Raw genomic sequence first — 15,133 nt, forward strand, 5'->3', positions numbered from 1 at the left:
ATCAACAGTGTCAGTATAGAGACAGGCATTAGCGTGTGTGGTGTAATCGTAGTGACTGGTTACAAGAGTTGATATCTATCAATGCTGGAAAGAGCAGATAAGCAGTTGTTAGCATCCTACTTACACAATGAATTTGCCTCATTTAGTTCCAGTTTGATGAAAAGTTGAGGTATTATGGATAAAGCTTAAACTGACTGTAAACTGCACACTGGAGAAGAGTGTACTGTGTAAGTGGATTAAGGGTGGAAAAGAGCCATTGTCATTTAATAACAAAATTCAGAAAATGCTGAGGAAACAGAGTTGTTGCATTCTTGGTTTGATAGATGCGCGAAGCGTACAATAGATGCGTGAAGCAAGCAACAGCATCCACCGTCATATCTTAGTGAAAGCTCTTGCAGGGAACACGATAAAATTGTAGTCCAATGTAAAATCACTAAGTGGATTGAACGCTTCTATTCAGTCACTTGTTGGTCAGTTGGGTGTGGCAGTAGAACAGCAAAAGGAAAGCTACAGCTTTAAATTTTGCATTAAAAATTAATAAATAAAAAATTCGTGCAAGGGAATCCAAAAAACACACACACACACATCATCCTTTGATCATCACACAGACTTCTATAAGGAGGCCTTAGACATAAGCATCCCTGAAGTTGAGAAGCAACTGGAAAACAAGTAAGCCAATAGGTCCGGATGGAATCCCAGTATGGTTTTACAGAGTACTGTGTGAAATTAGCCCCTTGCTTGGCTTGGATTTATCACAAATCTCTCAGCCAGTGCAAAGCCATAAGTGACTGGAAGAAAAGTACATGTACTGCTGTATATAAGAAGGGGGGGATGGGAGGAGGGAAAAAAAAAAAATTTGACCTGAAAAACTGCATATCAACATGCCAAAACATTGATTTGCTGCAGAATTCTTGAGCATGGACTAAGATCTAACATAATAAATTTGTTTGAGAAAGAAAAACTTCTTTTGACAAGATTTACAAAGCATAACTCCTGCAAATCGCAGCTTACCCTTTCCTTGCATAATATCCTGTTAACCATGGATGAAGTGCAACCGGCATTTTCGGTATGCCTGGATTTCTGGAAAGTTTTTATTTCTGTGGTTCACTGTAGACTTCTAACGAAGGTCTGAGCATGCTGAATTGGGTCTCATATATGCAAGTAGTTCAAAGGCTCTTTAAGTAATACAACCCAGTACATTGTCCTGGATGGCAGTTGTTCATCAGAGATGAGGTTATCACCAGGAGTGTCCCAGGAAAGCATGATGGGACCACTCTTGTTCTCTATGTACAGTAACGATCTGAAAGATACAATGAACAGCAATCTGTGACTATTTGCAAAAAATGCTGTAATGTACGAGAAAGTTGGAGTGTCAAGGGTGAGTGACTGGGGTGGGGGGATACAGGACGATGTAGATAGAATTTCTGTTTGCTTTGATGTATGTTAGCTTGCTATATGTAGAAAAATGTAAGTTAGTACAGATAAGTAGGAAAGACTGTCCTGTAACGTTTGAATACAGTGTTATTGGTATGCTGCTTGAGACGAATAAATATCTCTAAGTGTAACATTACAGAGCGAAACGAAATGAAATGAGGTTGTATGGAAGTTAATTGTCGATTTTGGTTCATTGGGATAATAAAGGAAACAGTGCGCAGAACACTAGCATGACCCACTCTTGAATACTGCTAGAGTGCTCAAATTAAAGGAAGACAGTGAAGTAATTCAGGGGCAGGCAGATTTGTTACCAGTAGGTTCGATCAACACGTGAATATTATAGGGATACTATGAGAACTCAAATGGGAATCTCTGATGGGAAGATGACAGATGATAGTGTTTCACGAAATACTGTTGAGAAAATATACAGGACTTGCATTAGTGGCTGACTGCAATGGAATTCTACAGCTGCCAATATATGAGGGTGAATCAAATATAAACCAAAAGTTTTGTTTTACATGCCTTTTGTAAATGGAGAGCCATGCGAACTCTGCTCATTGTTGCTCTTGTATCCACTGATTGTTCTCCACAACTAGAATGTTGTTGCACCATATCCTTAGTCACAATCGCAGTGCCAGAGCACAAGGACCGTTGTGTTGTGCAAAGCTTTACAATTGAGTTTTCCACAACAGAGGTCACAAAACCATTTGAAATTTTGAAAAGACTTGGGGCATAGTTTAGAAGCAACATCCTGAGAAAGACTCAAGTGTATGTGTGGTGAAAACAGTTTTTATGAGATGAGAAGTAGTTGAGAAGGCAGCTCGCCAACATCTCCCATGGGGCAGCATGACTGTGGAGGAGGATAGTCACATTGTTAGTAAGTTAACTGAAGGTGGTCACTGAGTAGTAGTTGCTGAAATTGCTACTGATGTTTGCATAAGCGATAGTAGTGTTCAGGCAATCCTTACTGAAAACCTTGGGTTTCCGAAACTGTCTGATTTCATTATCTTGAAGTATGCGAACAGCTACTGACACCAACAAATTGAAGGGGAACTATTTTTTACACCAGTTTGTGACCTATGATGAAACTTGGATGCACTGTTACACCATGCAATCAAAAAAGAGAAGAAAAATTGGGTGAGGCGGGGGGGGGGGGGGGGGGGGGGCATCAAATGGCGGAAAAAGAACAAATCTGTACCCGTCAAAGCCAAAAACCATCACTCTGTGGAGAAGATTCTTGTGACACTTGTGATTGATTATAAAGGAGTTCTTGTCATCTATTTTTTCCACGAACATCGTACTGTAAATGCCGCATACTATTGCCAGTTTTTGGACCAAACAAAACTTGCATATCGTCAGGAAAGGCATGCATTTCCAATGTGGGATGTGAGCTTGGTTTATGACAATGCATTACCCCACACAGCTGCCTCAACTAAACAAAAGCTCAGGAATTGTTCCTGACCACAGTCTGGATTTATTGTCCTGCGATTTTCATTTGTTTGGACCACCAAAGGAAGCAGTCGGGTGACACAGATTTGATGGTGATTGCATTGTTGATGTGTTTGTGTGCAACTGGCTGGTCACAGCCATATTCATTTTATGAAAATATGATTGAGGAACTGTGTATCCATGGGGAAAAATATATTTTCCATTCTAGAGGCTGTACAGAAAAACTGAATTTGTGTGTCTGAATTTTTCTCAAGCTTACATAAATTGGTTTATATTTGATACACACTTATACAATTTGCACAGGGACTACAAAGACAAGATGAGAGAAATAAGGGCTTATGCAGAGGCATATAGACAGTTGTTTTTCCCTCACTCCATTAGTGAGTGAAACAGGAAAGGGAAGGCTAGTACTGGCACAAGTATGTGTGTGGATACAGGTGTAAAGATAAAGCTATCCTCAATCTAGAGGTCAGTTTCCTCTACAAGGCATTCTCCAGCTGTTTATATGGTGATCTGCAGTGTGGACTTCAAATGGTGCAGCTTGGTGTTTTTCATGTATAAAAATTATGTACCCAAGATAAAAGAATCAATAAGCGAGAGACCAAACTCTAGGACTGATCAAGAGGTGGTCTTGGAGTTTTGGATTTGTAGTGTGGCATTTAGCTTGCTGCTTCACCAGCCTCAAACATCGATAGGAAGTACGCATTGAGTCAGTTAGTTGCACACGGTTCATAATTTGCATGGAAGTTATATTGTGTACCTCTTGTTGACAATACCAAACATGGGGGAAAATATACATACATCAAAAAATGTTTTGCATCACCTCGGTTCCGAGAGTTCTGGAGCCTGTACAGAAAATCGGGATAGAGATCAACATAAACATCATTTCCACCCTTTTTATTGCTCATGAAAACCACACATTGTATGTTGTACTACCATACAGCAAGACCTCCAGAGGTGGTGGTCCAGATTGCTGTACAGTCCGGTAGCTCTAATACCCAGTAGCACATCCTCGTGCATTGATGCATGCCTGTACTTGTTATGGCATACTATCCACAAGTTCATCAAGACACTGTTGGTCTAGATTGTCCCACTCCTCAACGGCAATTCGGCATAAATCCCTCAGAGTGGTCGGTGGGTCACGTCGTCCATAAACAGCCCTTTTCAATCCATCCCAGGCATGTTTGATAGGGTTCATGTCTGGAGAACATGCTGGCCACTCTAGTCGAGCGATGTCATTATCCTGAAGAAAGTCATTCACAGGATATGCATGATGGGGGCGCAAATTGTTGTCCCTGAAGATGAATGCCTCACCAATATGCTGCCGATATGGTTGCACCATCGGTCGGAGGATGGCATTCACATATCGTATAGCTGTTACGGTGCCTCCCATGATCACCAGCAGCGTACATTGGCCCCACATAATGCCACCCCAAAACAGCAGGGAACCTCCACCTTGTTGCACTCGCTGGACAGTGTGTCTAAGGCGTCCAGCCTGACCGGGTTGCCTCCAAACATGTATCCAACAATTGTCTGGTTGAAGGCGTATGCGACACTCATTGGTGAAGAGAACGTGATGCCAATCCTGAGCAGTCCATTTGGCATGTTGTTGGGACCATCTGTACCGCACTGCATGGTGGTTGTGGGTCCCATCTGTACTGCGCTGCATGATGGCGTGGTTTGCAAAGATGGACCTCCCCATGGACGTCAGGAGTGAAGTTGCGCATCGTGCAGTCTATTGCGCACAGTTTGAGTCATAACGTGAAGTCCTGTAGCTGCACGAACAGCATTATTCAACATGGTGGCATTGCTGTCAGGGTTCCTCCGAGTCATAATTTGTGGGTATGGTCATTTACTGCAGTATTAGCCATTGGGCAGCCTTAGTGAGGCATGTCATCGACAGTTACTGTCTTTCTGTATCTCCTCCATGTCCGAACAACATCGCTTTCGTTCACTCTGAGACGCGTGGACACTTCCCGTGTTGAGAGCCCTTCCTGGCATAAAGTAACGATGCAGACGCGATCGAACCACAGTATTGATCATCTAGGCATGGTTGAACTACTGACAACACAAGCCATGTACCTCCTTTCTGGTGGAATGACTGGAAGTGATCGACTACTGGACGCTCTCTGTCTAATAGGCACTGCTCACGCATGGTTGTTTACATCTTTGGGCAGGTTTAGTGACTTATCTGAACAAAGTGATTGTGTCTGTGATAAAATATCCACAGTCAACTTCTTTCTTCAGGAGTTCTGGGAATAGGGCTGATGCAAAACTTTTTTGATGTTTGTATAAAAATTCATTTAAATAGTAAAATTAAATTATTTCTCTTCAAACAATGGAACTCCAGGTTTGAATACTAACCATGTAGGAAAATACATATTGCTACTTATTGTAAATATGACACGTCAGTTGCAGACATACACAGTTAAAAGATGCATAAAGCTGTCAGCCTCATTATTTGTCAGTAAAACACACACACACACACACACACACACACACACACACACACAAGCGATCATACCTCACACCCACGTGACTGCCAACTACAGCATCTCGCTTATTTAAACATGAGGCTGCTGTTATGCAATTTCTTTGCTAACATGCTCCAGAACCCAAGTGTGAAGCGTGAAGCTATTTTCCTCACTTTTGGTAAGAAAAGTACAAAGGAATTGTGTTTTATATATGTGAAACCATCACACAGTTGAAAAAATCATGAAGGGTCACATACATTTCTAAATAAAATAAGGTGTATTTAGTGAATAAAATGTTATTTGTTTAGGTAATGACATTCATAAACATTAAATAGTTGGTGTAGTTACATATTTTTATTTCACATTTTTTGTGTATTCCTTAAGTATGTTTTCAACTACATGCTTTTATTCTTCTAAACTATTTTATTGTTAAAGAAGTGCATTTCAAATATTACATATGATTTTTTGTTATACAGATCTTGGCTGCTACTACAGCTCGGCGGCTGGCTGTGGTGGATGTAGAACGTGGTGAGCAGTTGGTTGCATATGACAATTGTGCCTTCAGTGGACGTGATCGCACAGGCCTAGCTGCAGATCCAGCATGTCCTCACATGGCTGTTCTTGTCAATGTTAATGGAAGGGGCCTCACACTTCTTGACTTACGCATGCCTCTTCCTTTGGATTTTGTATATGATGTAAGAACTGTTATCAAAGGTTAAAGATTCACCTGTTACACTTTACACAAGCTTTTCACATTTGGTTAAGCAAAATTAATTTATATTCACCAACATCAAGAAGATATGCCACAAGCAACAGCATCGCTAGTACCATGCAGATGTTTTTATTAACGACATAGAAATGTTTGTTTAGTAAGAGAACTAAACATGCTTGTAAAATTTTATATTTGAAGAGACATTGGTAATATTTTGATCAGATTTAACCCTTCTGAGGATGATGATGAACAGCTGCTTGTGAGCCTCAGCTACATGGGACTGTGGAATTGACAGCTTATTAGTGAACAAGAGTCAGTAGTTACGTAGATTTCTACATCACCAACAAAAATCAAGCCCACTAATTAAAAAATATATGTGGGGAAGTACTGTGTGCTAATGCCATCATTCACAATACTTTGTATCACATCACATAAGCAGTACAGACCTACAAAATATAGTGAAAATAAAAACAACAATCTGATACACTATCTTCCACAGACCTACGAAATATAGTGAAAATGGAAAACATTCTGATACACTATTTTCCAATTCATTTATGTGCAAAAGACAAATTGAAAAACAATAACAACAATTTTATTTTTTTTTAAAAAGGTCAATCTATCGTACCTCAAAAACATTTTCATTAGAAACAATTACATTGTTGAAAGTATGTAAAAATATGCTTACCGACATAATGTGAAGCTTGGACAATAACAAATGCACAACATTAGAGCACAAAGAGGCAGGGAGGGAAGGAAAGGTATTAAAATTTCATTTCATAACTTTTTTTTTTTTAATTTGTTTTTATTGGACCAGACAGCAGGAAGCTATAACAAACTATATCAACAAGATGTTATTGTGTTTATAATCACTTGGATAAAGCATTCCTTACAACAGGAAAGGAAAATGTGAGACACAAAATGCAATAAGTAGATAACAGCCCTAATAAGCTCAAAATAAGTATGATGTGCTACAAGAGTTAGAAGCATAATTAAATGAATTCAAGCTACCATAAGATGTGAAAAACCTGAATTTTGTCCTTCCACAATAAATAAATAAATCTGTTGTATACTATATTGTGATACCATGCAGCCTTTCAGCTGAGCTACTAACAATTATTCACTGTAATATAATCATAACTATTTCTGTTTTTGGAAACAGACACAGCCAGTGTGTTTATATTTAGGTAATTTCCATTTTCCTTGGTTAACTCAGCTAGAATTTCTAAATTTTTATTCTGTACCTTCTGAGCCATTCCTGGTGGTTTGACAGTAAATCACCTTCAGTTCTCAAGCTGCACCAGTGTAATAATGATGGAATAGTTTCATATTGTGGTATTACATCTGTGTCGATAACACGGTGAAGAAAAAATGCCACACTTGTCATTCAGCATGCGATTTCTCATCTCAGATCAAGGCAAAAGTATATCTAGCAAAACCTAGTCCTGCCAATAGGTTTAATAGAAATGTGATTTTAAAAACAAGGCTCTGGCAATGCTGTAACTGCATGCATTGTGACCAAGAATAGGTAGCACGAACTATACAATGTGCCAGAACTGTCCCATTAGCTCAGTGAGACTAGGCAGTGCTATGGGGAATGGGTATTCAGAGTCACCAATGTTGGAGACGAGTTTCTGCCAAACGTATTTTTCCCAGTTAAAGCATGAAATTGTATCGAATTTACACCTCTACAATGTGGTATCTTGTGTGTTTCTTTCTGTTACTATTACCCTCATTTAAACACTAAGACATAATATGAACTTCTTACACACAAAAATGACCACATTGTTTCGTCCATGACACAAATAAAGCCAATAGAAAATAATAGAGGATACAGTAACCTCACCTGTGTCCAATGGGGTACAAAAAACACAATAGGTAGGCTACAATAGATTGCACATTACGCAACGCACAGTAATTCCATGAAGCACATTTGACATTGAGGCTTCTCTTTGCAGAGCTGGTATGTACATGTACCAGCAACATTCATTGTAGAGAATATGTTCAAAGTGACCACCCTGTAGTTGCAAACACTTCACCACTCGTCCCCACAAATACAAATATAGTGGATTAAGGTCCGGAAAATGTGGAGCCAGAGCATTAGACTTCCATGAGCATTCCGTTTCCTTGGAAATGCTTCATTTAAATAGTTACACACTTTCATTCCAAAGCATGGCAGTGCACCATTGTATGGAAACCATAGCTGACACCGAACACTAGGTGCAACATTTTTTAATGCATAAAGCAGAGTATTACAAAGAAACGTACTATATAGGGGGATATTCAGCTTGTTCGGCAATAGATAAGGGCCCAAAAACCTTCATCCAATATTTCCAGCCCACAGGTTTATGCCAAAGTGCGCCTGAAAGCCATGTTTATTGGGTAACGGGACTTGTGTTCCGATCTATAAAGGCTATTGTGGAGGTTGAAAATACCTTCACAAGTGAAACTAGATTTAATAAGTTTCCTTTAATTTATGTCTATGGTCACAAACTATTTCTTAAAAGATTACCGGTTTCGGTCTTTAATGACCATCATCAGATCTGCAGCAAAAATGGGAAAAACATAAATACACTAGCAAACTGTATACAGCTTAAGAACAATACATAGACCATAATGAAAAGTAGTACTGACAAAATTTACATTTGTGTGCTTTAAATATGAAGATGCATACCTGTTTCATAAAAACAAAGTCCTAATGTACTGTAGCCATGGTAGCATCAAATGTTACATGCGGAATCAGCACCAGCATCGTCAAATACGTATAAATAACATCACATGCACGAGTAATGTTGTCAGTAGTACTGCTTTTTAAAACAAGCTGCCGTACAGTAGCCACAAGATGTTTGTGCAGTAAGTTCACCAGATGTCGCTAATGTCGGCATACACTAGTTTTCAATAATTAATTGAAACAACAAAAATAAATTGGGATATAATAGTTGAAGTCTATGATAAGCTTATAACGTATAAAAGGCATTACAGTAATAAAAAGCAATAAAAAGAAGAACACGACAAAAGTAATATTGTTAAAAAGAGGAAGAGTTAAAAAACAGTGGTTGACATGCGCTCTAGTGTCAGTATTCTAGATAATGACATAAGTATTAACCACCGTTGATAGTGTACTGGGTAATATTAAACAACCATAAAACAAATTGCTAAAGGAGCCATAAATGAAAGAAAACATAGTGCTGCACGTAATCAGCACCCTCTGTTAGCGCTAATGCCAGAAATCCACGCAGGCGGGAATTGGTTGCAGGAACGTGACCAGCAGAGGGCCCCCTCGTACCCTGCGGTACTCCATTGCAAGAAAAGAATGATAAAATTCTGTAACAATGGATGATCCACATTATCTGATTAATGTAGTCTATGAAATGAATAGAGAAGGAACAAGAACTAGTATGAGTCATGTGTAGAATGTATGAAAATAAAGTAAATACATGATGCACTCAATACTAGGTGAACTTATCAACACACTATATATATAACAGAGGCGTGCAGTGATTAGAGTAAAACATTGTCAAATAAAGCAAAGTAGGCACGGGGCACAAAGTCATTTTGCCAGTTAAGCTATTTAGATGGTTTTCCATTTTTTGCTTCAAGCTCCTCTAACAAATTAAGAGCACGGCCTTTTTCCACTCTGTGAAGAATACGCATACAACTCTCAAAGCTCCCTGTGAAATGACCAGTTTTAGATAAATGCTGTCCCAAAGCCATTTTGTTTCGTGGCTGTGAGTGTTGTTTAAACCTTATTTTGAAAGAGCGGACTGTTCAACTGATATAATATTTGTCACAGTTACTGCAGTCAATCCTGTATACTCCAGAGCCATCAAATTTATCATAGTTCCCTTTCAGTTTATGTTATATTCGTAGTTTTAGGGTGTTGTTATCCTGAAAGCCACATCTGACATCAGACTTTTTAAAACATTTTTCTATTTACAGGGACATTTTGCCGTTAAATTGCATAGGAATGGTTTTCATTCTATCTTTGCCGGTTGTCTTTTGTGTGTGGGTGTGTGTGTGCCTGGTGTTTGTTAAACGTTTCTTTAGCCTACTGTAGGGGCGCGTGACGTCATTTATAGAAAAGCTGTTAGCTACCGCGATTTGCTTTAAAATGCAAAATTCTTTATGTATTTCGATTTCATCCAAAGGTAGACAAAGGAGCCGGTGAACCATGGAAGTGAAGAAAGCTTTTTTGTATTAGGGAGGATAGCATGACCTGGCATTGATGATACTGTCTGCACAAGTTGGTTTCCTAAAAATCGAGAAGTTATGTTTGTTATTAACTTTATTAATAGTGAGATCTAGGTAGTTAATGGCGCCATCTTCTATTTCAGTGGTAAAAGTTATTTCGGGGTGCATGCTACCTATTGCTTGGGCGAATGTGTTGACCTCACTGGTATCCCCTTCTATCAGTAAGAAAATGCCATCGACATACTGTTTGTAATAAATCGTTTTATATTTTAGTTGTGGATGCTTGGCAAAAAATTTACGTTCTAAATCATTGATAAAAATGTCTGCTAAAGTGCCAGCTAGGCCATTACCTATCCCAAGCCCGTCCTTTTGATAATAAATTTTGTCATTAAAGTTAAAAAAAATTGTAAGCTAAGACAAAATCTAGGAGTTCGATTAGTTCTGTACACTCTGCAGTACTAATCTTGTTGGGGGAGAGGAGATTGCATCTAATAATGTCAATGGTTTTTTTAACTGGGACATTACTGTAAAGATTTTTTACATCCAAGGATGCTAATGTCGCATTATTTAGTATATGTATATTCTTAATTACATTCGCTAGCTCAGCACTATTCGTGACCCCAAAACTTATACAGACAGTAACATCAATGCCAGTTCATGCCATCCTCCCCAATACAAAAAAGCTTTCTTCTCTTCCATGGTTCACCGGCTCCTTTGTCTACCTTTGGATGAGAATGAAATACATAAAGAACTTAGCATTTTGAAGCAAATCGCGGTAGCGAACGGCTTTTCTATAAATGACGTCATGCGCCCCTACAGTAGGCTAAAGAAACATTTGTACACCAGGCGCACACACACACACACACACACACACACACACACACACACACACACACAAAAGAGAATCGGTAAAGATAGAATGAAAACCATTCCTATGCAATTTAACGGCAAAATGTCCCTGCAAATAGAAAAATGTTTTAAAAAGTCTGATGTCAGATGTGGCTTTCAGGTTAATAACACCCTAAAAAACTACGAATAAAATATAAACTGAAAGGGAACTATGATAAATTTGATGGCTCTGGAGTATACAGGGTTGACTGCAGTAACTGTGACAAATATTATATCGGTTAAACAGTCCGCTCTTTCAAAATAAGGTTTAAACAACACTCACAGCCACGAAACAAAATGGCTTTGGGACAGCATTTATCTAAAACTGGTCATTTCACAGGGAGCTTTGAGAGTTGTATGCGTATTCTTCACAGAGTGGAAAAAGGCCGTGCTCTTAATTTGTTAGAGGAGCTTGAAGCAAAAAATGGAAAACCGTCTAAACAGCTTAACTGGCAAAATGACTTTGTGCCCCGTGCCTACTTTGCTTTATTTGACAATGTTTTACTCTAATCACTGCACGCCTCTGTTATATATATAGTGTGTTGATAAGTTCACCTAGTATTGAGTGCATCATGTATTTACTTTATTTTCATACATTCTACACATGACTCATACTAGTTCTTGTTCCTTCTCTATTCATTTCATAGACTACATTAATCAGATAATGTGGATCATCCACTGTTACGGAATTTTATCATTCTTTTCTTGCAATGGAGTACCGTAGGGTACGAGGGGTCCCTCTGCTGGTCACATTCCTCCAACCAATTCCCGCCTGCGTGGATTTCTGGCATTAGCGCTAACAGAGGGTGCTGATTACGTGCAGCACTATGTTTTCTTTCATTTATGGCTCCTTTAGCAATTTGTTTTATGGTTGTTTAATATTACCCAGTACACTATCAACGGTGGTCAATATTTATGTGATTATCTAGAATATTGACACTAGAGCACATGTCAACCACTGTTTTTTTAACTCTTCCTCTTTTTAATAATATTAGTTTTGTCGTGTTCTTCTTTTTATTGCTTTTTATTACTGTAATGCCTTTGATACATTATAAGCTTATCACAGACTTCAACTATTATATCCCAATTTATTTTTGCTGTTTCAATTAATTATTGAAAACTAGTGTATGCCGACATTAGCGACATCTGGTGAACTTATTGCACAAACATCTTGTGGCTACTGTACGGCAGCTTGTTTTAAACAGCAGTACTACTGACAACATGACTCGTGCATGTGATGTCATTTATATGTATTTGACGATGCTACTATGGCTGCAGTACATTAGGACTTTGTTTTTATGAAACAGGTATGCATCTTCATATTTAAAGCGCCCAAATGTAAATTTTGTCAGTATTACTTTTCATTATGGTCTATGTATTGTTCTTAAGCTGTATAAAGTTTGTGAGTGTATTTATGTTTTTCCCATTTTTGCTGCAGATCTGATGATAGTCATTAAAGACCGAAACCAGTAATCTGTTGGCAAAAAGTTTGTGACCATAGACGTAAATTAAAGGAAACTTATTACATATACGGGTCACTGTTTTTTTGCGATGATATCGCAGCTTGTGAAGCTAGATTTGTTAGTCTATATCACTTCACGTATAAAATGTTTGCTATCTTCCACTTGGTGCAAAATCCATTCATAAAATTTAACACGTCGACTGTGGTCTTCTGGCGAGTAGTGTTGAGTTAATTTGTAATGATATGGATGCAGTTCTTTGTCGTGCAACACGTCAACAATCTGTCTTTGAGATATCTGGACTGCCTTGCAGAGTAATGGATACTTTGCGAAGGTGATTGGTGAGCGGTCTCAAGAATCGCGTCCTGCCATTTTTGTGGCATTGTCTAGTCCTTGGGCAACCTCTGTCCATTACTTGTGGACAGGGATGTTACCTTTTGAGGATACCATGTGGTAAATGCATGAGCAGCAGCAGCAGCTTGGTTATTGGGTTCACCCAGCACCAGCACCTCCCCCCCAGGGGACTCGCCACTCTTTGGGTTTTTTTTTGGCTACCACGGGGCCCCAGCCTTTGCAGCATCTTTTATCTTCTGTGCTGCATGTGTATCTCTTGCTATTCTTTTTCCCTCCCTTGGGGAACTTGTTTGGGATATTTTGGGAAATATGTTCTGCATATTCAGTAGCCACACTCTCTCCACTGTTTTTTGTTCCTTTATCCTTTATTTGTTCCCCTTCTCCTACCCTTCCTCCACTTCAGCATTTGAGATTCCTCTTTTTCTTCTTCCTCCCTGGGTTCTACTGAAGGCCAGTCCATTGGTCTGATGTGTAACAGATGACAGGGTAACGCGTAATTCCCAGCTCCAGGCTGACAGATATGGTTTGCCTGTACCTCATAGTACAGGCCAGGTCTAGGGAGGGGTAATTGCCTGAGCTGCTACCTTCCCAAATTGCCGAATGGTCCCTCTGTCAAGTGTTTGGGAGGTGTGACCTGACGTGTAAACGAACACCTAAGGTGGGTGCGCCACCTTCTGAGGGGTCTCCCCAGTTGGAAGGAGCACACCATTGAAGAAGCTGGCAATCATGGGGGGATTTTCTCATAATGAGCCAATCATCTTTTCTACAATCAATATCTACCAAACGTAAACAGAATGAGGCTAACGATTCAAAGACCCTGCCAGGTGCACCATGGTTCCTTGTGGTTTCATGTCCTGAAGGCAGTCAGTCCTTTGCTACATTAAATCTGTTTATTATTCAGGAAGGTGTTGATGTAATTGCTGGCCCTGTGAAATCCTGCTTTCGTGTATGAGATGGCTTTTGATTTAGTGGACTGCTTCTGATTTTCGAGCACAACTACTTCTTGTAGCTTCACTCCTCCACTGCTACGCTGTTTGTGTTGAGGCCCATCAAACACTGAATTCCTCCTGTGGTGTTATTCACACGAGGCTGCTTGATGATCTGACTGAGTCAGAAATCCAGACATACCTCTCTGATCCAGGGTGTCATTGTAGTCCATCGAGTGATGCAAAAGGTAGATACATCATTATTGCTCATATGCACTCTTTTTCTCACTTTTGATAGAGTGGTGCTTCCATCAAAGATCAAAGCAGGCTATGAAGTTATCACAGTCCGACTGTACATTCCGAACCTGATGTGCTGCTACCAGTGTCATCTTTACAACCGCACTCGACTGTCCTGTCGACACCCGGCCAAATGTGTAACCTTGGTAGGGATGCTCATGAGAGTAATTATCTGCCTCTATCTCTGTATCAATTGCAATGGCGATAATGCAGCCTCCTCCTGAGATTGACCCTTGTGTATCTCGATGAGTGGGCTGTCCAGAATTTCCTGGTGAAGGAAAAAGTGCCTTCACTTGTTGCTCGCAAGCTGTTGGCTAGTTGGAAACCCTGAGTTTTACCATCCAGCAGTTACAGTACTGTTCTTGCTACATCTCACTCCATGAAGGACATGGCCATGCAGACATGTGACCTCAAATTCAGCACTGTGGTTATGAAATCTCCCAGTGTTATGGTAGCACGCCCGTCTCCTCCTCCAGCTGTGCAGCAAGGCACCAAACTTTCGCCTCATGGGGCAAAGTCACCTGCTACACAACTAGCAGGCCGGAAAGGACAGAAGCAATACTTCTGCGAAGACTTTGTGCACCCCTTCAGCCAACAAACATCTTGAGTTTTCCTCTGCCAACCAGAAAGGCTCCTAGAAGTCCTACAAAAGCAAATTATCTTCTCCTTCCCTAATCGAAGACCATCTTCAATGGTGTCGCCACGTGATAACCTTGCCCAGCTGATCTCCATGTTGCCAGTGTGCACCACCAACAGTTTTTCTGCCTGGGACTCAGCAGATAGGGAGAGAGAGAATGCCGACACCTCTGTAGATCTCATGGAGCAGGATCCTACAACCTCTGCACCCTGTAGCAGTGAGTCTTCGAAGGCTGGCACTTGGCAGCTGCCGAGGTGACACCTCTTCATTTTGTACCCCCTCCCCGTTCCTCATTATGATTCTCCTCCAGT

At 39.9% G+C, this 15,133-nt stretch overlaps 1 protein-coding gene across 2 annotated transcripts in view; it reads left to right on the forward strand.

The window, feature by feature from the left end:
• The window catches only part of LOC124805016, a 117,196-nt gene that overhangs the window by 51,135 nt on the left and 50,928 nt on the right, over positions 1–15,133 (forward strand). For both annotated transcript variants that reach the window (XM_047265423.1, XM_047265422.1), the window contains one exon: positions 5,834–6,052. In XM_047265423.1, coding sequence (XP_047121379.1) covers positions 5,834–6,052 — 219 coding nt within the window. The remainder of the gene's footprint in view (positions 1–5,833; positions 6,053–15,133) is intronic.

The sequence above is a fragment of the Schistocerca piceifrons genome, chromosome 7 (genome assembly GCF_021461385.2).
Source record: "Schistocerca piceifrons isolate TAMUIC-IGC-003096 chromosome 7, iqSchPice1.1, whole genome shotgun sequence".
Classification (NCBI taxonomy): domain Eukaryota; kingdom Metazoa; phylum Arthropoda; class Insecta; order Orthoptera; family Acrididae; genus Schistocerca; species Schistocerca piceifrons.